Source organism: Ambystoma mexicanum, chromosome 4p (assembly GCF_040938575.1).
Source record: "Ambystoma mexicanum isolate Mex_15411 chromosome 4p, UKY_AmexF1_1, whole genome shotgun sequence".
NCBI lineage: Eukaryota > Metazoa > Chordata > Amphibia > Caudata > Ambystomatidae > Ambystoma > Ambystoma mexicanum.
Window position 1 is genome coordinate 859643542 of NC_090927.1, and position 24185 is coordinate 859667726.

Below are 24185 nucleotides of genomic sequence, written 5' to 3' on the forward strand. Positions count from 1 at the left end.
GTGAAAACCACCCAGGAGGAAAGTCGGGCGAGGCACGGTTTAGGCCTCAAGGGTGGACCACAAAAAAGGCAAAAAAGACGTGAAGAAGAATAATGAGAGCTGAGAAGAGGCTCACAACAAAAGAACCAGAGGACTAGAATATAGCCCTATGTGGGGTAAGGAGGTGGGAATGGGGCAGGCAGGGAGAGGGGTGAGGCCATGCGCGGTCCACAAGGGGGGGCCATGTCAAGAACCTGGACATGCACGCAGGGACAGTTACAAGTTGGGAATGTATAACCAGTTCTGAGCGCGGCAGGTTTCAATGGGATAATGGCTCAGTCATTCAGGGGGAACAAAAGGTGTCAGGGCAATTGGGGCAAATACTAGCAAGAAGGGATGTATAGGCTAAACTCGTAAGACGTAAGGGCACTGAACAGCCCGAACAAAAGGGGAATTGACCAACAGGGGCCAGACATAATCTGTTTGCAGGAGACGCATCTGATGAAGGGGGATGAGAGTCGGTTGCGCAGTAGGAACTACCCATTGCAATACCCTGCTGCAGCAGGAACTAAACAGGCGGGGTGGCAATTCTATGCCCGAAAAAAATTGCGAATTGAAGGGACCAAGGTTAAACTCGATATTGAGGCGAGGTATGTGACGGTCAAAGTGGAAAAGAGAGGCCATATGTATACACGGGCGTCGGTTTATGCCCCCCAACCAGGGACAGGAGGGTTTGTTGAAAGGTTTTTAGAGGAACTGGCCAAGTTCGGGGAGGGAGAAATGATTGTACCTGGTGACTTCAATTTGGCAGCTGACCCCGTCTGGGACAGGTCAAGGGGATTGAGGGGGCATGCAACGGGGACAATGTCCGAACACCTGCTGAGAATGTTTAAAGTAGAGGGGGTCAATGATGTGTGGAGGACACGCCACCCACGAGAGAGACTACTCCTTTTACTCCCATGTCCACAAGACCTACTCCAGAATAGATTTTATAATGGCAACATGAGACATAGTCCAAGCAACTAGCAAAGTGCATATGGGCAGCATGACTGTATCGGATCATGCGCCGTTCGACCTAGAGTGAGTGGAAGGGAATGCGCTGAGAGGGAAGGGGGGATGGAGACTGGAGGAGTATCTCCTCAGGGACCTCCAGATGAGGCAATAAATGGAGAACGAGATACGCAAATTTGTGGAGTATGTAGGCGTGGGGGCAATGGCCTGGGAGAGAGATGGGATGCGTTCAAGCAGAACATTAAAGAATGCATCAAAAAGGCCGTAAAGCGGAGCCTTGAGGAACGAAGGGAGGCAGAGGGGCTAGAGGAAGAGATATGGGAACTTGAACAGATGCATATGGAGAAGGGAACACATAAAGTGGCCAGAAGGCTAGCACATGCGAGTGGCGAACTGAAACAGATAATAAACAGGTCGGTGGAGAGCACCATCCTAAGGTGCAGACAGAGGTTTTATGAGAAAGGCAATAAAGTAGGGACAGCCCTAGTGAGGCGGATAAGGGCTAGAGAACAGCCTTCATAGACTCTCTGGAAGATGGGGCAGGCAATCAAGTAGGGGTGGAGGGAGCCAAATAAAAGATTGTGAGGGACTTCTATGTAGACCTGTACGAGGAGGACCCAGCTGATGGGGAAGTGCAAGAGCCGTTTTTGGCAGTTTGGCAGGGACCAAGATTAACCCCTGAGCAATAAAATCAATTAGAAGAATCCATAACAGGTGAAGAGGTGCAAAAGGCAATATCTAGATTAAAGGCTAACAAAAGCCTGGGGGAAGATGGGCGAACGGTGGCATTTAATATAACATTTAGTGACTCACTCGCCAAATCCCTGACAGTAGTCTTTAATCATTTCTGAGAGCAGGGGAAGATCACTGAATCTATGAACATGGCTCATATCACTCTCATCACAAAGCTGGGGAAGAACCCACACATATGTTCCTCATACCGGGGGCTGGTGATGCAGGACCGAACAGGGTTTATACAAGGTCGGAACACGTTTGACAACATAAGAAGGCTACTACAGATCATTAAGGCAGGGAGAGGGGGCGGGTACCATGCCCACATGCCTGATAATGCTAGATGCCGAGAAGGCGTTTGACCGTGTTATTTGGGCCTTTATGGAGAAAACACTCAAAGGTGGTAATACGGCAGCATTTTATGAAAATGGTACAGGCTAACTATTGACTTCTCCAAGCGAAGGCAATAGTGAACGGGGGGCTGATCAATCCATTCTCCATAAGGCGAGGAACAAAGCAGGGATGTCCACTCTCCCCACTCCTTTTCGCTCTGGTGATGGAACCCTTCGCACATTGGATAAGGGAGAATAGGGAGGTCCGAGGGGTTAGGTGGGCAAAGACAAACCACAAAATGGGCCTGTTTGCCGATGATGTGATCTTGATGACCACCAAGCCGGAGAGATTGCTCCCAGCAATAATGGAGGAGATAAGGGCCTTCTCAGCAGTGTCAGGCTTTAAAGTGAACTTTGGAAAGTCAAAAATTTGAAATCTATCTGTAGGGAGGGGGAAAGGAAGCAGCTGGAAAAAAGTAACCCATTCAGGTGGGCATCAGGAACAGTCAGATATCTGGGGGTGAATTTAACAAACTCAATGAAACAAATAGTGGGGGCAAACTACCTGCCGCTGCTGAGATTTTATCAAGGCAGACCTAGCGAGATGGAATGGGCTATATGTATCATGGTTTGGAAGGTTAGGCGCTGTCACAATGAACATACTTCCTTGGCTGCTATATCTCTTCCATGCACTTCCCTTAGCAGTCCATGGGAGGCTGATAAAGGACATTGTTAGGGAGAATTCTCAGAAATGTGCTCATTCCTCTCTACCTTAGAGACCCCCCAGCAACCTTGCTGGATTTTGAGGACTTGAATTTTTTACCTGGAGAGATTGAGACCCTTTTTGCCACTCTCTCATGTATTTTAATGTGATTTTTGAACTCTGTTGGTTGTGGAGTCTGACAAATTCCATAGGCATCATCTTTTACATTGTCGCACAGCACCTTCAGTGGAGGGGCACAGGGAAGTCTTTCATATTTCCCAAAGGTTTAAATACCTTTTCTTGACTAAACTACCCAAGAACAGTAAAGTGAAATTGACTTTACTTACATTTGTAACTTTCTAGACCCAGCGCACACTATCCTACAATAGGGTGCTGGAGGGGTTACTTAATAGACCCTTAGTCTAGCTTCTCATGTAACATTTTTATCTTACGCTTTCCTCGATGAATGGCTGGTGGCAGTGGTTTACTTTTAACTACCGTGGTGTGCATTTACTGCGGGCTGCATTCGCAGCTGCAGTAAAGCACCCAAGGGTGCCATTTTTGTCAAAACGGCCCCTGTCTTCTTTTTTCGCCATTTCTTTGTGGAAAGGTCCTTCTTGAGATTTATTCTGTGCACCAAACCAGGTTTGGTCCCTTTGTTCATTTTGCCTTTGGTGGGATTCACTAGTGAAGCCCGCCTCTGGCTCCAGGGTGTCTGGCGGGGACAGGAAGTAAGGGAGGTGCCGAAACTCCCTGTGCGTAGTCTCCTAGGAGACCAGAATGCAGTTTTAGGAGATTGGCCAGCTGGCTGTCCGGCAAGAACATCCACCCTGCTAGGTGACTGACAGCTAGGCTGGAATGAATGGGAGAAACATGCATAAAACGCTAGGCTTTTTGGCTTGGAAGGCAGAGTCGACCACTGGACGAGGATGCCTGCTGCAACTCCTGTAGAGTTGGTTTGCCTGGTGAAGCCCTGCTGCTGTGCTGAAACTCCAAATATGTAACAGAGAAGCTCCTGCAAGGACGACTTCTCCCTTTGAGTAAGTGGGACCAATCAACTCCAAAGTAAGCCATCTGGACATCCCCTTGCAGCTGGTTGAATTTCACATGCAGTTGCTGCTGGAACCGAATAGCCAGTGAGAGAAACACCAGATTGTTTGCGTTGCTTTTAAGCTGGCCAAGAGCTCCAGAAAGACCCTCCGGACTCCCGAGAGGCAGGCCTGACCGAGCCTGAGCCCCCTCAACAGAGTGCGGGACCCCAGATGTAAGGAAAGCCCATCTTGACAGCCAGGAACCGCAGTATTGCTATTTGCAGTAGACGCAAGGAGCTGAAACACTGAAGTGCCACTTGTTTGAAGATTGCTGGTTGCGAGCGGTGACCGTCCCATTGCAGTGCAGGAGTCCCCAGAAGTCCTCCCTCTTTTCCCCACGACTGAGGTCCAGGAACACCAGGGTCTGCAGAGCTACACAGGAACAGAAGTCATCTGCTGCACTTTTCTTCATCCTAATGGTACTGTAAAGTCTAAGAGAACTTACCTCTTGTTGTGCCACCTTGCTTGTCCTCATTGGAGACTTGTCCCGGTTGCCTCTGTAGAGTTGCTAACAGCTTCTTTACCTCACAAGCCTAATCAGCCTGTGGCCCTTCTTTGAATTTCTTCTTATTCTACAAAGACTTCTAAAACATTGTGCAAGACTTTTACTTGCCTACAAGAAGTGCTTCAGTTCACCTTGACTTTTGCTAATTTAACATTGGCTGGCCTGGCTCCCTGAATGACTCTTCTCTCCTCTGCTTAAGTGTTGTCTTCCTTCCAGGAAGGAGTTAACTAACTTTGCATTGGGGGTTAGCAAAAGTACTTACCTGCTTCAGAATATTTGTGGGATCTCTTGTTTTGCTCTAATTATCGTTTTCCTTTGGCATATTCCTATATCTGATTTTAAATGCAACAGAGTTATATTAACGTCCCCAGCACCCTAACTATTGAAGTCACCTGAGGGTGTAGGTACTGTCTGTGGGCCATCCATAATGGGTACTTACTGATGTAGAAGACCAAGAGTGTGTATTTTTGAAGTGTATTTGTGTGTTGCTTTATATTGCACCCTTTTGAAGAAGGCTCACTCTAACTGACTGTGAAATAAATTAATAATTGTTTTAAGAAACCTTGTGTGTAAGAGTTTATTTGATACTTGTCACTGTAAATCTCTGTGTAACTCCCCTACTGCCCACATTGACCCCACTTGAGATATGCCTGGCTGCTCAACATGCTACTAACCTGTGTAGTACAGAGTTATACCAAAGGTTGTGTTCCTATTGCCAGGAGGTTAGGGTTGTTGTAGTGCACCCAAAGGGTACCGCATACAATCTTGCCTAACAGATATCCAGGAAAGCATTATGGCTTTTATTTGGGGAGGGGAAAAAGCAGAGGATAGAGAGGAAAATGCTATTTAGGAGCAGGGCGCAGGGGGGTGTGGCCTGCCCCAACATAATGAAATATTACCAGCCTGTGCAGCTGAGGGCACTGGCAGAGTGGGGAAGGGCGGGAAATCAGAAATACTGTGTGGGTATAGAGCCAGTGGTGGCGGGAGAACGCCTCTGGAAAGTGTTGAGGATGAGGAAGGAGAGACAGGCCAGTGGGGCTATTGGGGAACCCAAAAACAAAAAATACTTTCGGGATTGTGGAGCAGCTGAACAAGAGGTTTAAACTCTCCCTGGCCAGCGCTGCAGATTCCCATCTTTGGTAATCCCGCCTTCCCACCAGGTAGGGAATACAAGATGTTCAAGCAGTGGGTGGGTGGCGGGAGGGATAAGGAAGATCAGCAATGTCTATGAAGGAACACAACTCCATTAATTTGCAGTTTGTAGAAGGGAACTGGACCGGTTTGGGTATCGGCAACTAAGATATTGGGCAGGCTTCCCCACAATGATGGAAGGGGCCACAAGTGCATACACAGAATGTGAAAAGCTAAGGGACATTAAGGGATAAATGGTGGAAGGTAAGAGGGAAGGCATTCACTGATAAGGAATGGGACAGGGTACTAAAGAGTTGGTACACCTCGTACATGTCTGTGCAACATCAGGAATTGCAATACAAGCGCCTGCATCAGTGGCACTACACCCTGAATAGCCTCCATAAAATGTTTTCCACAATGTCAGAAGAGTGTTGGGGGGGGGGGGTTTGGGGAAACAGGAACGATGGAACATATTTGGTGGGGATGTCAACGGCTGAAACATTTATGGCAGGCGGTAAAATCAAAAGTGCTTGAGATAATGGGAGTAGACCCAGAACCTGACGGGATAGAGATACTCCTAGGCATTAGACCTGGCGGACAACAAAGCCTTGGTGGGGACGCAGGAAGGTTATGGGCAAATGTAATGATGGCTGCAAAGAGATGCATAGTCAAACAATGGAAACGGAAGGAGCCGCCATCCATTATACAATGGTGATTATGCAATATGGGACACAATAGATGTGGAAAAGATGACGGCGACAATACGGGGGACACTGAGGAAATTCAGTAAAGTTTGGTCACCTTTCATAAACTACGCAATTAAGGATACCACACACCTATATATCCCGAAGAGACTGAAGGCACTGGGAATCCTAGAGGAAGATGAGGATTGAGCCGCAACCAGTTAGTAGTACTTAAAGAGCCGCCTGCGGGAACTGGTGGGAGGGAGAGGGGAAGGGAAAGTGGAGAGGTTACTGTTATAGTGTACGATGATGATAAAATGTGCTATGTAGAAAAATACATGGATATTCACAGCTTATTACATATGTGAACTGAACTGATCAATAAAGATTTGGTTGGAAAAAAAAATGAAACATGTAGCTCTGTATAGTCCAATAACCTTTCTTGTCGAATCTGTGTATTAACCAGCTTAACGTTTTGTTTAGGCTATTTTTTACTATTCAAATAAAATGGTTAATACTTTGTTTTCTAGGTTTGATGGCTGCTCAGAATGTGTGCACAATCATGTTTTGGGAACGTAGTAGAATTCCAGGTTGGTCCACTGAAATCTTGGCATAGACCTGGTTCTGGGGGTGAGAATATTGAATTATCTGCCTACAGTAGTATTCTCTCCTAGTTGGATTGGCTTGCAGAAATATCCTGAAAGCTTAGTGAAAAAGAAACAATACAAAAATATGCAGAACATGTTTAGTTTTTAAAGATTTGAACAACTAATATAATGTGGTTTTACATTCCCTTCTCCCATATTTGTTGACCACCTGTGCCTGGCTCTGTAAGTAGGTAGAGATGGCTTGTTAAGGGATAGTAGGAAAGGCAGATGAAAAACATCTGGTTTTGATGGGTGCAGGTCATAAGTACCCTCAAACTCGGTGCTAATTTGTTTCTGTGCAATTGGCAGAGACTCCTGGCAATGTTGTCTGGGAGGGGTGGGTTAGTGGTGTCCAAGATATGATACATTAAAGTGCTTTGGGTCCAGTGTGCCCCTGACATTCTTATGGGGCTGGCGAAGAGAGCTTACTTGATTAATGTTCATTTGGTAATGGCTAGTCCTGCGGTGTTCGTGTGGGGACTCTGTTTTGTGTAAGGTGTTAGAAGATTTTAGCACTGCTCCTGGCCATTTTGTTTTGTGCTATTCTTTTTTCTACCTGGACCACGAGGCACAACTAAAATGGGTGATGCAGGCCTATCCTGGGCCCCAAAGACCCCTTCTGTTTTAGTTTAAACTGGTATAAATTATACTAAAGTCCTCTAAACTTCCCAATTTACAACCTGTGAGGGTGGGCCAGTGTGTTTGGCCATTTATGGGGCCAGCCTAATTGGCAGGCTACTGAAATCTTGGTGTGCTGCCCTGTGATGTGATTGGAGGGCTGGCGTAGGCCAGCCCCTGAGTGAGTGTATTATCAATTGAAGATCCTGTGCTTTCCTTAGATTGGTACCTCATTCACTGGAAGTCTACTGCTGATTCTGAGCTATTGCTGAGGCCCCTAGTGTGGCAATACTGGCTGCACTCTTGCTCCTTTGTACTTGAACCTTGCTCCTTTTCCGCTGGTCCAATCCAATGCTAGTATCCTCCTCAGCTTCCTGTCATTGTCCTAGCAGACTGTATCTATACAGGGTAATCTCCCTGCTCTCTGCAGTGCTGCCTCCCTGGTAAATCATTTTGCCACAAGTGCCTACTGTGGGATTTCTTCTTGGTCTGGGCAAATGGTGATTTGCTGCAGCCCTGCTTCATCTCCGTTCTTGCAGCGTCTTAGGTCGCCTCCCATCATTGCTTGCCGGTTGGCACGCCCCTCCTGTCTTCCTGATCTTCCGGATCTGTCCAGGCACCTTCAGCTGCTTTCTTCAGTGCTCCTCTAACAGTCATCATGGATGCAGATGGTTTCCGCCTTGTGGCACATCTTAGGTGTACCGATTGTTGCATCTTCTGTCACCTGGGCCATGGATTTGAGGCTCTTCTAAAGAGTCCCCAACTGTGGGTGGCTAGCCTGACCTGTACTGCTTATTGCTACTTTCAGAAACTTTTTAAGCTCCTTCTAAATGACTTACTACCCGGAACAAATATCTCCTTACTACTTAGCTGAACTGAGATATTTGGCCGGGGGCACCTATTGGGCCCTACCTGGAGTTTGTAGGATAAAGATTAGAATTTCAGAATGTACTAGTGATTTATTACAGGTTTAACATAATCGCTGCAGTTCCTTCTGTGCGTATAATTTAATGGTGTTAAAGTAACCATTAGTGGGTACAATATGTTTTAGTTTCTAAAGGTGAACTGAGGCATACAACAGTACTGTACTCCTAATGTTACTGCCTTTTGCGTTTTCCTATAATGCCGGTTTCCTTAGGTTGTACAACCTGCCTTCTCTCCTTTGTAGGACTTATATAGGCCTAGTTCTCACCTGTTAATAGTTAAGGTAGTGTCCTGCATTTCATGTCTTGGAGTGAAGTAGGATCACTGCCGAATACCTTTACAGTTCTCATATATATGACTTATTAGCACATGTGATGACACTTATTTGACAGTGTTTTTAACTCTTATGCAATACTAAATATGTATTTCGAATGGATTGTGTCCCCCCACGTATTACTCATCTTTGATATTCAAGTCTGCTTTCAACTTGCTTCAGAATTCTTTTTCTTAGGGCTGAGTGTCGTGCAGCGTCCAATCTTGGTCTTCGAGAATCTCTGTAGCGTCCCTCGTGACGTCAACGCTGGTATATAGAGCATGTGTGCTGACCGTTACCTCAGTTCTGTTTTTTCCACATTGCTGCATGCTTTGGAGTTACTCGACTCAACAATTTTAATGGAGTTTACTTCGATATGGCCTTCACACCGAAGACGAGCTGCAAGCGGTTTTCAGACTGTGGGGCCAAGATGTCTACCACATACCCTCACCGCGTTTGTGCTGCTTGGGATCAGGCCACAAGGTTGACTACTGTGACTCGTGTCAATCGATGACTGTTAAGGCCTTGACATAAAGGAAGGGGAATCGCGATGCAGGTAAGCCCTCTGCCAAATCCCCTGCCCTTACTCCATTAAAAAGGAAATCATCTTCTGACTCGAGAGATGTCTCTCCTGTAAAAAAAGTTCTAAACATAGAGTTTCGACAACCAGTTCATGACACTCGTCCTCTTCCCATTAGAAGGGTAAGAAACAGCGTTGCAGGTCCTAGTCTTCGTCTTCCTCTTCAGAAAGTATTTTTTTTTCTAAAAAAGAACTCGACTCCAGCGGAGTTAGAAAATGTTAGATATTTTAAAAAGCACGCTCCTCTAGGAAAGTGGCCACCCCTCTGCGTCTATCATGACCGATAGGGAGTCTCCCCTTCTCACACGCTTCAGAGCCCGGGAAGAGGGGTTCGTCCACATAAGTCAAAGGAATCTTCTAGGACGCACAAGAAGAATTCTGTGTCTGTTACCTCGAAACATTCACTAACGACATCGAAGCCTTCTTCGAAGGTATTGAAACATTTATGTTCATCGCCAGAACCTTCGAGGCATGTAATAAATATAGAGCCTTCGAAGAAACTTAGATTGTCGACGGATTAATCGACAGTTTCGAATAAGTCGTCAAAGCCTTTAACTTTGTCAGAGCATTCTTTGCTCTCGAAGACTGTAAAGTCTATACCTGATAATCCTAATTTCTTCCAATCCATTCCTAGACCCGATTTCTTTAGGAAAATGGTTTCAATTTTTGAAGATGAGGAGGATCAGCCCCCTTTTGGGTATGAATATGTAACACCAAATGTTCCAGAGGAATTAATCTCAGATGAAGCTGTCATGCCCCTGGCCCTCACTGGCAAGTCAGCCTTCCAGTTAGGGCCAGGTCAAAGGCCTTTAAACCACATCCAAGACTCTCTTGGAGTTAGTCCTGGCCTTTGGCGCCAGGCCCATAACCATCATGAAGACCAACATTAGAATGGGAATATTTACTTGGGATTATTTAACTTGGGGGGGGGGGGGGGGGGGCAGAGGGGTGGGAGGGCTTCAGCCAACACGGAGGCACAAACATAGCTCAGTTACAAGGAACTTAGCTATGCGGTCTAGTCTTTTGGGTGTGGCAGGCCTGGGACTATTTTACCTGGACTACTTTACCTGAGACTATTTAAACCGCACCCAACCAGCAGAACATGCTTTGCGTTATTCTGCTGTGGGCAGCGTAACGCTCACCGTGTCCAGTTCTTTAATGCCAGCTTACCTGAAACCAAGGACCTGCAGAGAGAGAAAGAACACTACGAAACTTACCTGGAACAGTATCCTGTCTTCAATCCATCACTGACTTCAGTTCCGCTCACCTGAAGGTACGAACTCCACCATCCGGCACCGCATGCATCCTGGAATACCATAACTTGGAAAGAGGAGAAAGAAAGACAGCATTAGTAAGCGTTTACTCACGTTTCCTCCCGAATGAAGAAAGCCACACAATTCTTACCTGGTTAGTCATCTCCTGGTCAGTATCATTGCTGGAACATTACATTGCTCGGCGAGGAACATCGTAACCTGCAAGGAGAGAAAAGACGCAGGTTAGCAATATAAAAGGCGAAACAGCGGCGCGCTTCGCGCATTACTCACCGGACAGCATCGCGCACACCACGCTTTCATCTACCGGCCCATGCTCAACTTCAAACTGCATGACAACACCAAAATACCTTTCCATACCTAAAAGGAAAGAAGCAAGACATTATTATTCGAACTAAGAGGAACATAAGAACTGCATATAAAGACTGTAAAGCAGCAAACCTACGGAGTCGCAGCAGGCCTGGATTCCCACAGGGGGGCTTGCACCAGTGAAGTAACTTGGTCGCTGCTCGCCCCGCCCCACCCCACACCTACGCACCCCTGCCACGAGGAGCAGGACGGAGAATCCACCTTTTACAATATTAAGGTGAGGAGAAGGCCCAAGGGGCAGGCAGGAGTTGAGGCCAAGGGAGGTGGGAAAACATAAAGACAATCTGGTATTGAATCCAGCTCTATTATATTGCAGAGCCACCTTTAACCAGAGGCCTTACCAAGGGAGAGGGTTCGACGGTGCAAATCATCCAACCAGGGCTGGGTGGCGTCCCCATGGTTACCAGGTGAGCGTAACAGAATCCAAGATGCAGAATCTTGTGGAGACATTAAAGGAACCAAGTTTGGTAATCCTGAAATATCTGGTTATACTGTTCCCTCTTACAGGGCAGTAATTGGTAAGGTAGCTGAATATCTGGGATGGTCCAGACCTGCAGCTGCTGTGGAGACTGATGACCTCACTGATATCCTAGACAGTGGGCCAGTTGTAGAAGCTGTATTGCCATTTCATGCAGCCTTGAGAGTAAGAGTAATGAAGAACTGGCTAAAACCAGATTATGTTCCATCTGTTAATACATTATTAACAAGAAAATACAAAACTGTTTCCATAGACCCTCAATTTTTGAACAGGCACCCAACGCCAGAGCGCTTAGTGGTTCAAGCAGCAACAGCTGCTACGGAAGCTGCAGCCTATCATTCTGCTCTGGCAGATAAAGAAGATGCTAGGATTGACTCTTTGGGTAAATGAGTATTTAGTGCAGGAAGTATGGCACTGCAATCTACTAAAGCTACCAGTGCATTAGCAAAATAAACACATACCCATTGGGGTAAGGCTGCTTTGGCAGCAGATCATATACCGGAGGAAGAAGAGAGAGAAGGCTTTTAAGCCTGATTCAAGATGGCAGAGATGTCATGAGGCAATCCCGACAATCTAGTCTCGATAGAGTGGACTTGGTCAGTAGAGCAATGGTTGTCAGCACAGTACTTAGACACATGTCTTGGCTAAGAAAATATGGATTTTCGGCAGACTTCCAGGCACGTCTGCTACACATGCCATTTGACAGTACTTCTCTGTTTGGTGAGAACTCTGATAGCAGTCTGGAAAAACTGCAAGCTTGTAGGGCTGCAGCAAAATCTTTAAGGGCATCAATAAGACAACCTTAATTTACAGGCCAATGATGAAGAGGTAATTTGCTTCTATTCCTCTGCATCTAGAGGAAGAGGTCAGTTTTCACAAAGAGATCAGAGAAGACCCTTTCGTGGAAGAGGTAGAGGGCGGAGGACTCCCCGTTCAGCACCTGCAGTGTTACCCTGCAGGTGGAAAAACAAAATGACACCCTCACCCACAAATTTGTGGTAGGAGGCAGACTGTCTTACCATGTCTGGAGTTGGCCAAGCATAACCTCGGATGCATAGGCACTACAAACAGTAGCAGATGGTTACTGTCTCCCATTCCTAAAAAGACTTCCTGATTGCCCCCCAAGAGTAAGATCAACCTTGGTTCCAGATCCACTCCTCCAACTGGAAATTCTCACCCTATTGGAGAAAGGTGTGATAGAATTGGTACCTGTAGCGGAGAGGAACCAAGGTTGGTAATCTCCTTACTTTCTAATGCCCAAGAAGGACAAAGTAGTGCAACCCATCTTGGACTTGAAATGTTTGAACAAGTTCCTCAGTAACGATAAGTTCAAGATGGTAACTCTTTCGCGGATCCTAAGTCCTTCGACTCCAGGATTGGTTGGTGTCATTGGACTTTCAGGATGCTTACTTTTATGTGCCAATAAATCAGCACAGAAAGTACCCGAGGTTCGCGTATGGCGGTTCTCATGATCAGTTTCCAGTTCCACCAAGCTCATGGCAGTGGTGTCAGCAAGTCTAAGGATTCACATTTACCCCCTACCTGGACGACTGGTTGATTAGAGCTGTTCCTCCAGAACAGTATTGGTCATCTCAGGCACACCTGCCTCTTCCTCCACAAACTGAGCTTCTCCCTGAACTTCAAGAAGTCCCATTTGACACCTTCTCAGAAGCTTCATTTCATTGGAGCAGTCCTGGACTCAGCCTCTGGAAAACCTTCACCACCCGAGTTAAGGGCTCAACATCTTTTGCAGATGGTCCAAAGATTTCAGAGTGCCCAGCGTCTTCCGGGCCTACGATTTCTGAGAATGAGATCCCTTCAGTTGGCTCTCAGATCCCAGTGGTCTCAATTCTCTGGCAGAATGACAGACCTTCTCCAGGTCCCGACAAAGGTCGCCCAGAATCTCCTGAGGTGGGCCAGCTGTGAGAATGTGATGAAAAGATAACCTTTTAGGCAACCATGGCCAAAAGGGACAGTTGTGACAGATGCCTCCCCCACAGGATGGGGAGTGCATATGAAAGATCTTTCAATAAGTGGACACTGGTCTCAGTTGAAGTCCATACTCCATATCAACTTTTTGGAGCTGAGGGCAATCGGACTAACGCTGATGGCCTTCCTGCCCTCAATAGGGGCGAAAAGTGTCCTGATAATGACGGACAAAACAGTGGCCATGCATTACCACAACTAGAGAAGAGGCGTGGGGTCACTGCCCCTGTGCAGAGAGGCAATGCAGCACAGTTTCTGAGCACTAGGAGAAGGAATAACTCTTCTGGCAGTTGATCTAGCCAGAGAAAAGAACACAGCGGCAGACGCTCTGAGCAGACCGAGCACAATCTCCCATTAGTGTCAACTAGCTACGGAAGACCTTTCAAGAGGTCTTTGCCCTTTGGGGAACCCCTCAAGTGGATCTGTTCGCGACCAGTGTCAATCGGAAGTGCAAGCTGTTCTGCTCCAGGGAATTTCCACAAAGAGTAGCTCTAGGGAACACGTTCGTAGTGGACTGGGAATTTCCACTCCTGTATGCGTTTACGTCAGTCCCAGTCATTCCTCACGTAATACGGAGTTTGAGGAAGTTTGTGAAAACTATTATCCTGATGGCTCTGAATTGGGGCAGGAGAACGTGGTACCTGGCCTTCTTGAGATGGCCATCTTCCCTCCAATTCGTCTTCCCCAAAGAGGACCCACTCCCGCAAGAGGGAGGTTGCATTCTTCACCCAGCTATCAGGACTCTCAACCTACACGCATGGTGTCTGAAAGGGTGAGATATAAAGGTTGGGCCTTTCCGGAAGACGTAATCGAAGTGTTGCTTTCGGCAAGAAGACCAGCAACTAAATTCCTGTACCGCTGCCGTTGGAATCAATTTCGCAGCTGGTGCAGGGAAAAGAAACTAGTTCCTTTCTCATGTAAACTTCCACAGGTTTTGTCTTTCTTACTTCAATTGACCCATTCTGGGTTGCAAGTGGCCACGGTGAAGGGCTATTTAGCGGCACTATCAATTTTCAAAAGATCCCCGTATGAGGGATCATACTTGAAAGTGCCTATTGTGATACAGTTTCTGAGAGGGTTAACAAATTTGTTTGTCTACTCCCTTCATTGTGCCATCATGGGATCTAAATCTTGTACTAAGATGTCTTATAGAACCTCCCTTTGAGCCCTTCCATTCGTGCTTTTTAAGGATGCTCAACATAAAAACTGCCTTTTTAGTAGCCATCACATCTGCCCGTAGGCTAAGTGAGCTGCAGGCTCTATCTTCCAAGCAACCTTTCACATCCTTCTCCAAGGATAAGGTAGTTTTAAGGGTTAAGTCATCTTTTCTGCCAAACGTTGTGTAAGAATTTCCATTGGCACAACGTATTGCACTACCATCTTTTCATCCTCCTCATCCATCGAAGGAGGAAGAGAGACTACATCGCCTAGACCCAAAAAGGATACTAAGTTTCTTTATTACAAGAACTGCAAATATTTGCCAAAATGGTCAGCTTTTCATTGGTTATGCTGGTCAAAGCTTAGCAGTCACAAACCAAACCATATCTAGATGGATTGTTGTGTATAACGGAGTGTTACTAGTTGGCAGGTAAGGATTCACCCGAAGGTCTGAGGGCTCATTCCATTCGAGGAGTGGCTGCTTCCTCAGCTCTAGAAAGAGGTGTACCAGTGAGGGACATTTGCAGCGCAGCAACATGGAAGTCCCTTCATACATTTAGAAAATTCTACTGTGTAGATTATTTATCACGTGAGGAAGTCAAATTTGGCAAAGCTGTCCTCCATATTATTAACAAATGAGTAAATCTTGGCACCCTCTGCCTTACTCAAACGTCTTTGGGAGTCTATCAAAGATGAGGAATACGTGGGAGGACACAATCCATACAAGAACAAGTTACTTACACGTAACATTCTTTCAACTGAATGTTCCTCCCACGTATTCCTCATCGCCCTCCCATCTATCCCCTCTTGCCTAGAATTTCTGTGTCTTACACCTTCCTTTCTTCCAACGTCAAGACTATTCTCCTCCTATGACACAGCATGCTAACTAAAGTAAGAAAAAACGAAGAACTGAGGTAAAGGTTAGCGAGCATTCTCTATATACCAGCGTCAACGTCACAAGGGATGCTACGGAGACCGTCGAAGACCAAGATTGGATGCTGTATGACGCTTGAACCTATGAAAAATAAATCCAAAGCAAGTTGTAAGCAGACGTGAATATCAAAGATAAGGAATTCGTGGGGCGAACATCCAGTCGAAAGAATGTTCCCACGGGTAAGTAACTTGTTAATTTGTACAGTATGTTGTGTATGTTTCTGGGATAGTGTTTTTTGGTACCAGCCCATCCCCCTCCTATGAGTGAGACCTTCTCTGCCAAGTTACCAATTCAGTGTTCTGGTCTAACTTGGTAAACAACATTTTAGCCCTCTGAGGATACATCTCTTTGCACCCCTCACAAGAGTGCTGTGCAAAATCTGACACTATTGTAAACTGAGGGTAATATGATTTCAGGGCAGATTTTAATTTATAGTTTTAAATCCGTCTTTTTTTAAAAAATCTGAATGGTTGCTACCTTTTTGTGTGCCATTGGCTATTAAAATCAGTTTTACATTTATCTGGTACATGGCCTAATGCTGCATACGAAGTTCACATCCTAAATAAAATTCCATAAAGTGACACTTTTCATTTGAAGATTTTTTAATTGTTCTGTTCGTTTGTGTTGTACATCTAAAGGGCTTTCAGTGAAATAAAAGTAATCCGCAAAGTACAACATGTACACAAATGTTGCATATTATTGCACTTCTAATATGTTATTGTACTTTATTTTCTGAAATGTTCCTACTTTTCGTAAAATAATCTGCAAGCATGTTTTCTTTTATAATTCTATATTAAATGTAGCACTGCACAAATTGAATATAGATATTCAGTTTTTTGAAAATTAGACCTCTTCAGCTACCATTAAAGGCAGGCAGTGTGTTGCCAATTTTATTGCGTTGCCTGTTTAGATCACATTGCAACTTATGTATGACATACAAGTAATGGCAAATCATTCTTGAGACAATCCATCAAAGATTGGAACTAACTTATCCATCCCTTTCAAGCCAATTGTGTGGTTGTTTGGGCTCTCGCTTATTTCAGTTCTACTTTTGGGCTGGTATTGCCGTTTTCCTCCTTTATTATTGCATTTCTCTAATTTCCGGGAACTGTAGCCTTCTGAGTGCTTGTTTACAAATGCATGCTTTTACCACATCTTCAGTCCATGCTAGCTATTTCGAGTGGATTGTGTCCTCCAATGTATTCCTCATCTTTGATGTATTCCATCCAGCTTCAGCTGTTTCGGAATTATTTTTTCGTCAGAGGGCGCCGTGCGTCGATGTCGTCGAGTCGATGGTCCCTCGAAGGCCTCCGTCGAGGGTGACGTCATTGGGTGTATAAGTAGCACGCGCGACGCCCGTTGGCCTCAGTTCCATTTTTTCCACAGTGAACGTTGCTTCGGAGATTCGGCGCGCCTCGAGTTCTGTGAGGAAAGAATAAATACAAAATATGTCTTCGTCATCGACGCCGACCACGACCCCGAAATCGGGTTTCAAAAAGTGCAAGTCAAGTCGAAGTCCCGTGAGGAGAAATCTCCTCGATGCGAAAGGCATCGGTCCAGGTCCCGAAGCGATTCCCATCGCTCGTCGTCTTCGACAAAAAAATTGAAGAAACGACGCCACAGGTCCCCCTCCACTTTGTCTTCGGGCGAATCCCCAAAAAGTATGAAATGTCCCACAAAACATTCATCATCCGAAGAGTGGGAAGCATTTAGAGTAAAAATGATGGAGGTGTTCGAGAAAGCGAAGCCTCGCTCCGCGCCTTCCTCGGAAGCCGGCCGGGAGCGGTATCGCTCTGACACTCGCGCGCCCTCGAGCCCGGGTGATCGACGGAGGAAGGATAGAAAACCTTCTAGGACGCCGAGCGAAAAAGATTGCTCGAGTCGAGGCGACCGCTCGAGGTCACCGACGCCATCCAACACCGAACATACCTCGAAGGGCAAGTCTTCGAAGAGTGCCTCGACGCCCTCGAAGCTGATGCTGTCGAAGTCGGGTACTAGGTTGATGTTGTTGACGCTTTGTCGACGTCGAAGCCCTCGACACCGAAACTTTCCAGCTCGGCAAGATCAGCTAGGAAGAGAGAAAGAAAAGGCTAAAACACCTATGTTGCATTCAGGACCCATTAGCACTCCTCCTCCACCGCCTCCAGAGAAGGTTTTCAAACCTCTGCCTAGGAAGGAGTTTTTCAAATCCTTGACCTCAATTTGTGAGGAACAAGAAAAATCTGATGAGAATGTATGAATGCCTGATTTCAGAGGAAAGCAGGATGAAAGATCTGGTTGAATCATTGCACAATGCAAGTGGCATTTATACGTCCCCAGAAAATGAATTTGGTAGACCAGAGCCAGGGGAATATGCCAATCCATCATACCGTCAGTTAATAGTAGATTATTTGGGTTGGGCCAGACCTACAGCCCAATTTGTCCAAAATGATCTTACAGACATGCTGCACCATGGGCCTACTGAAGACCCAATTCTGCCTTTCCATGTGGCCTTACAAAATAGGGTGGCCAAAAATTGGGAGACTCCGGATTCTATTCCTCCAGTAAATAAATCCCTTGCTTCAAAATACCGCCCTGCCAGTAGAGACCTCGGCTATCTGTCTAAACATCCCATTCCCGCAAGTTTGGTCATACAGGCAGCCACAGCTTCTCACAAACTTGCGTACCAGTCTATCCCTCCAGACAGGGATAATAAGCTTGTGGATGGCTGGGAACGGAAGGTATTTTCAGCTGGGAGCATGGCATTAAAATCAGCCAACCCCACATGTGCCTTGGCAAAGTTTTCGTACACTCTGTGGGAGTGCATTGCAATGGCGGCAGAGCACATACCAGAAGGGGAAGAAAGGGAAGGGTTCCTAGCCATTGTTAGAGATGGAAAGGAAGCTATGCAGGAATCCCTTGAATCTGGTTTGGACACTGTTGATAGCGTGAGCAGGTCCATGGCCACTAGCACAGTAATGCATAGATTTGCATGGTTACAGAAGTCAGGTTTTGCACCAGACGTACAGAATCGTCTTCTGAACATGTCCTTTGACGGGTCTCACCTTTTTGGCAGCAAGGCTGACGAGAGCCTTGAGAGGTTGCAGACCTCAAAGGCAGCTGCCAAGTCGTTGGGAGCTGCTATCAGGCAACCTCAGCCTTTTCGTGCGACAAGTCAATCTTGGAGGGGACGATCCTATCGTTAATACTCCTCATATGGAAGAACGAGAGGAATGGCCAGTTAAAGGGGCCAAAGAAAGGCCACTCGCGGTGGACGAGCAAAACGTGCAAAGCCAGCTCGAGCTACAGCCTCTTTGCCATCAGCGGCTGCCACAAAACCACTTTGAGGACTTGCATCACAGACACCTGTAGGAGGCAGGCTGTCGCAGCATCTGCAAGAATGGCGAGCCATTACTTCAGATGTTTGGGCTCTAGAAATAATAGCCCATGGTTACTGCCTTCCTTTTCTAATGCAACCTCAAAGCAATCCACCAGGGAGACACCCTTTGAAGTTTTCGGACCCACTCCTACAGCAGGAATATCTCACCCTGCTGGAGAAAGGTGCTATAGAACCGGTACCTACAGCGGAGAGGAACATGGGATGGTACTCCCTGTATTTTTTGATCCCAAAAAGGTCAGAGGACTGAGACCCATCCTGGACTTAGGAAACTTGAACAAGTTCCTTAGGAAGGACAAGTTCCAGATGGTTACCCTTTCTCAGATCCTTCAGGACTGGTTGGTGTCATTGGACCTCCAGGATGCTTATTTTCATGTGCTGATTCATTTTAGGCACAGAAAATACCTGAGGTTTGTGGTTGGCGACTCACATTATCAGTTTCGAGTCCTACCATTCGGATTGACCTCCGCCCCGAGGGTCTTCACCAAATTGATGGTAGTAGTGGCCGCACACCTCAGGAAAGGGGAGTTCATGTCTACCCCGATCTGGACGATTGGCTGATCAGGGCACGCTCTGCCGAACAGACACTGGATCACCTGAAAGTCACCTGCCACTTCCTCCACAGTCTGGGCTTCTCCCTCAATTTCAAGAAGTCTCAAATGACACCTTCTCAACGGCTCCAATATATAGGAGCTGTATTAGACGCATCCCTGGGAAAGAGCTTGCCTCCCAGGTCGAGGGCTCAAGACATTCTTCAGATGGTTTCCAAGTTCCAAAACGCCCAAAATCTTCAGGCCTACGATGACTTAACGTTACTCGGCCTCATGGCATCCTGCATATTTCTGGTGCCAGAGGCACGCCTGAGAATGAGATCCCTTCAATGGGCCCTAAAGACTCAATGGTCCCAGTTCACAGGTCGAATGACGGATCTTCTCCAGATTTCCGAACAAGGTTCGTCAAGATCTTCTATGGTGGACTTGTTCAGAGAATATCCTGAAAGGAGAACCCTTTTGCCAACCATGGCCGGAGATCACAGTAGTGACGGACGCCTCACTCAAGGGGTGGGGAGCTCATGCCAACGATCTGACAATCAGCGGTCGTTGGTCTCCATCGGAGTCCAAACTACACATCAACCTTCTGGAGCTGAGAGCAATCAGACTAGCGCTGAAGTCTTTCCTGCCATCTGTCAGAGGGAAGAATGTCCTGCTAATGACGGACTATACAGTGGCCATGCATTATCTAAACAAAAGAGGAGGTGTAGGGTCACTACCTCTATGCAGAGAGGCAAAGCAACTCTGGTATTGGGCAATTCAAGGAGGAATCTCTAACGGCAGTTCACCTAGCCGGGGAAGAGAATATGACGGCAGATGCTCTGAGCAGGCAGAGCACAGTGTCCTACGAATGGGAACTGGCTCAGGAAGTCATTCAAGAGATCTTCGCCCTTTGGGGAACCCCTCAAGTGGACCTATTTGCGACCGGAATCACCCGGAAATGCGAAAGGTATTACTCAAGGGAATTTCCCCCAAGAGGGGCCCTGGGGGACGCGTTCGTGGTGGAGTGGAATTTCCCACTATTGTATGCATTTCCTCCGATTCCCGTCATTCCTCAGGTCATCAGGGGACTGAGACGCTTCTGGAGCCGCATGATCCTAATTGCCCCGGATTGGGCCAGGAGAACGTGGTACCCGGACCTTCTAGACATGTCCATCTGTCCCCCAGTACGTCTTCCTCAGCGAGAGAACCTTCTCTTTCAAGTGGAGGGTCAGGTTCTCCATCCAGAGGTCAAAACGCTCAACCTTCACGCTTGGTATCTGAAAGGCTGAGATGCAAGGATTGGAACCTTCCAGATGACGTTATGGAGATGACGTTAACAAAGTCTCTATACTGTTGCCGTTGGAAAAAGTTTTGCAACTGGTATAGAGAAAAGAATGTCTATCCTTTTCTATGTTCTATTCCGGGAGTACTGGCTTTCCTTCTGACCCTAGCAAATAGAGAGGTCTGAATGTTGGAACCATTAAGGGTTATCTTGCGGCGCTTTCCATCTTCAAGCGCTCGTCGGAACAATGCTCCTACTTCAAAATTCCTTTGATAGTACAATTCTTAAAAGGACTCACTAATGTGTTTCCTCCTCATCCATTTCAAATGCCAATTTGGGAACTCAATGTGGTCCTAAAATTCTTAATGTGTGCTCCTTTTGAGCCTTTGCACACTTGTCCATTAAGATTACTGACATGGAAAACTGCTTTCCTAGTTGCTTTAACATCTGCAAGAAGAGTGAGCGAATTGCAGGCACGGTCTTCTGGGCCACCCTATACTGTGTTCCATAAGGACAGAGTTGTGTTGAGGGTTAAACCCTCATTTTTACCAAAAGTGGTATCTGAGTTTCATTTAAATCAAAAAATGGTGTTAAACGCATTCTATCCTCCACCTCATCCTAGTAAGGAGGAGGAAAGATTACACAGATTGCATCCAAAAAGAGCTTTAAGCTTTTATATCTCTAGGCTTTCTAGGCTTAGAGTGGACAGCCAACTGTTTATTGGCTACACAGGAAAAAGATTGGGTCAGTCAGTAACAAAACAAACAATATCACGTTGGATTGCGCTTTGCATTTCGGAATGCTACAGACTGGCGGGAAAAGGTCTAAGGGCTCATTCCACCAGTGGCATCGCTTCATCTACAGCCCTACAAAGAGGTGTTCCTATAAGGTCCATTTGTGAAGCAGCGACTTTGTCATCACTGCATATTTTTTCAAAGTTCTACAGCCTAGATGCTTCCCAATCTAATGAGCTGAATTTTGGTAAAGCAGTCCTATACTCAGCCATCTAAAGATATCAAAAAAATCTAATCCCTCCTCCATCAAAATTATCCTTACTGCTTTGGGAGTCTATCAAAGATGAGGAATACGTTGGAGGACACAATCCACTCAAAGAACAAGTTACTTACCAAATTGGTCACATTCTTTCGATTGGATGTTCCTCCAACGTATTCCTCATCGCCCTCCCTGCCTACCACTCTGTAGTTTTTTCTGGGCTTTTGCCACTCCAACTCTCGCAAGGCAAATACCTGTATACCGGCACAGTCTACACAGTGAAAAATCAATAATGAAGGGGGAAAAACAGAACTGAGGCCAACAGGCGCCGCACGTGCTACTTATACACCCGATGACGTTGCCCTCGACGGAGGCCTTAGAGGGACCATCGACTCGACGACATCGACGCACGGTGCCCTCTGCCGATAAAAAAAAAAAAAAAATTCCGAAGCAGCTGAAGCTGGATGGAATACATCAAAGATGAGGAATACGTTGGAGGAACATCCAATCGAAAAAAAGGTACCAGTTTGGTAAGTAACTTGTTCTTTCCTAGCATACCTGACTACCTACAAGACCTTCACTGTTGTTTAGCCAGGGTGCAAACAGCCACGTCCATAACATTGCTCTACTTACTCTTACAACGACCTCCACAACAAAGCGTTTAATCTCTAAAGCTATGCAAGTTCTTGCTCTGAACATCCTTTACCGAGCCAGTCCTCACACTGCACTCTTATCAAGGCAATCATCTACACTGGTTGGGTCAGTTAACCAAACAGAACTAATTGGATACAAAGTGCTTATGGTTCCCAACTTTAAAAAAATGAAAACTAGGTGGTATGCAAAACACATTCTAAATCCACATTGAAGTGGACCAGATAATCATTTTATTTATGACAAAGGGTCAACAAAGATATTTTGTGTTTAATGAGCACCCATACCTTTAACGCGGGACAGTTGGCCACACAAGCCGTGGTTAACAATGCTAACCGATCTGCTCGATTACAACTGTTCTTTTTTTCTGATTAGGACACTGCAGAGTTTATGAAAATGTTTCAATTTGAAGTCCCATTGAAGAGAGGCACCGTATCGGCTCAAGACGCTTCATTACAAGAGCGAGTTCTTGCTCAGGTAATTAACACTATTTTCCCTATTGACCCCACCCTTTTGTGTTTCCTTTTTCTTCACAAGCACATATTTTAGTTACGACATAGTGCAAATGGTACGTTTGAATACAGGAATTGTTTCATTTCCGGCGTACATTTGATTATGGTTTTGTACACTTGAATTCTACAGATTCTAAAGGCTACTGGTAAAGGGATTTTCATCATGGGTTCTTAAATGTTCATAACCACTGAATTAACCCATCCCTGTGTGGGATCTTGGAGCACTTTTTAATTTCAGGACTAAGGTAAGTAGTGTTGAAAGGCACTCTCCTGCCCGTAATGTTGGCCTTGCTGCTTGTTCCTCTGTAAAAGACAGTGTGAGAGGTTAGATGGAGAGGCAGATTCAGAAAACTGTCATGTTTCTCCAGCATGGGGTCTGGTATGGATTCACATGCTCATGAAAATTCCCAGTCGTCAGGCTGGGAATCCTCTGTAAAGAAAAAATCTGTTTCAGTTACACTTCTGAACTGTCTTTCTCCTAACAACCAGACACTGGTCTCTGGGTCATAGTACCCCCAGCCAATGACTGCCCTCTACCTAAGCCCCTCCTCTGGCAGCCATCTTCAGATTCTTACGGCACGTTGAAGTGTTGGGAGACCTCGTGCATAGCTCTCAAGCTTTTTCTGCGTTTCGTGAGTTTTACTCTATTTTTCCAGTCAATCGAGCCTCAAGCTCCATCGATCCATCTTCCGATTAATGGGGACCCGTTTTCGGATTTTTCATCGAGTTTCTTCTTAGAGGATTCAAGAATCTTCTTCAAGGCCTACCCCACGTGGATATGGCAGAGGAGAAGGAAGACTCAACCCCTCTTGTTTGTTTGTTTGTTTGTTTGTTTATTTAATATGGAGCGCAAAACCCAGAGGTAACGGGGCGCAATAGAGAACAGGAAGATAAGATTACATAAAAGCTTAGTTGCAAGGTAAGGCACAATTGAGTATAAAGCAGAGCATTACATTTTGTAGAATCTGGTGAGAGGGCATATATACATACAGTAAATTACATTTCTGCAGGTCAGTTGAGGAATGTACATATATACCGTCAGGTTTGCTAGGGTCTGTTAGTGAAGAGGGCACGGTTCAGTCATGGGGATCATTGGATCGTAACCAGAGGAGTGTTTCGCCTGAAGCTGTAGTACGATTGGTCTGTTCTGATGTTGAGTGTGAGAGCATTCCAATGTTGGCTTCCAAGACAGGGAAGCTACTACCGGCCGTTTTCTTTTGTCTGAATTTGGGTACCTGTAGGCAGTAAGTTATTCTCCAGCATGGGGTCTGGCATGGATTCACATGCTCATGAATATTCCCCGTCGTCAGGCTGGGAATCCTCGGTAAAGAAAAAACCAGTATCAGTTTCGTTTCTGATCTGTCTTTCGCAGTAACAACCAATCACTGGTCTC

General features: G+C 46.0%; 1 protein-coding gene across 5 annotated transcripts in view; it reads left to right on the forward strand.

The window, feature by feature from the left end:
• LOC138453513 (centriolar coiled-coil protein of 110 kDa-like) overlaps window positions 1-24185 on the forward strand; it is a 981554-nt gene that overhangs the window by 539686 nt on the left and 417683 nt on the right. For all 5 annotated transcript variants that reach the window (XM_069606429.1, XM_069606425.1, XM_069606427.1 and 2 more), the window contains one exon: window positions 22656-22757. In XM_069606429.1, the coding sequence (XP_069462530.1) occupies window positions 22656-22757 (102 nt within the window). The remainder of the gene's footprint in view (window positions 1-22655; window positions 22758-24185) is intronic.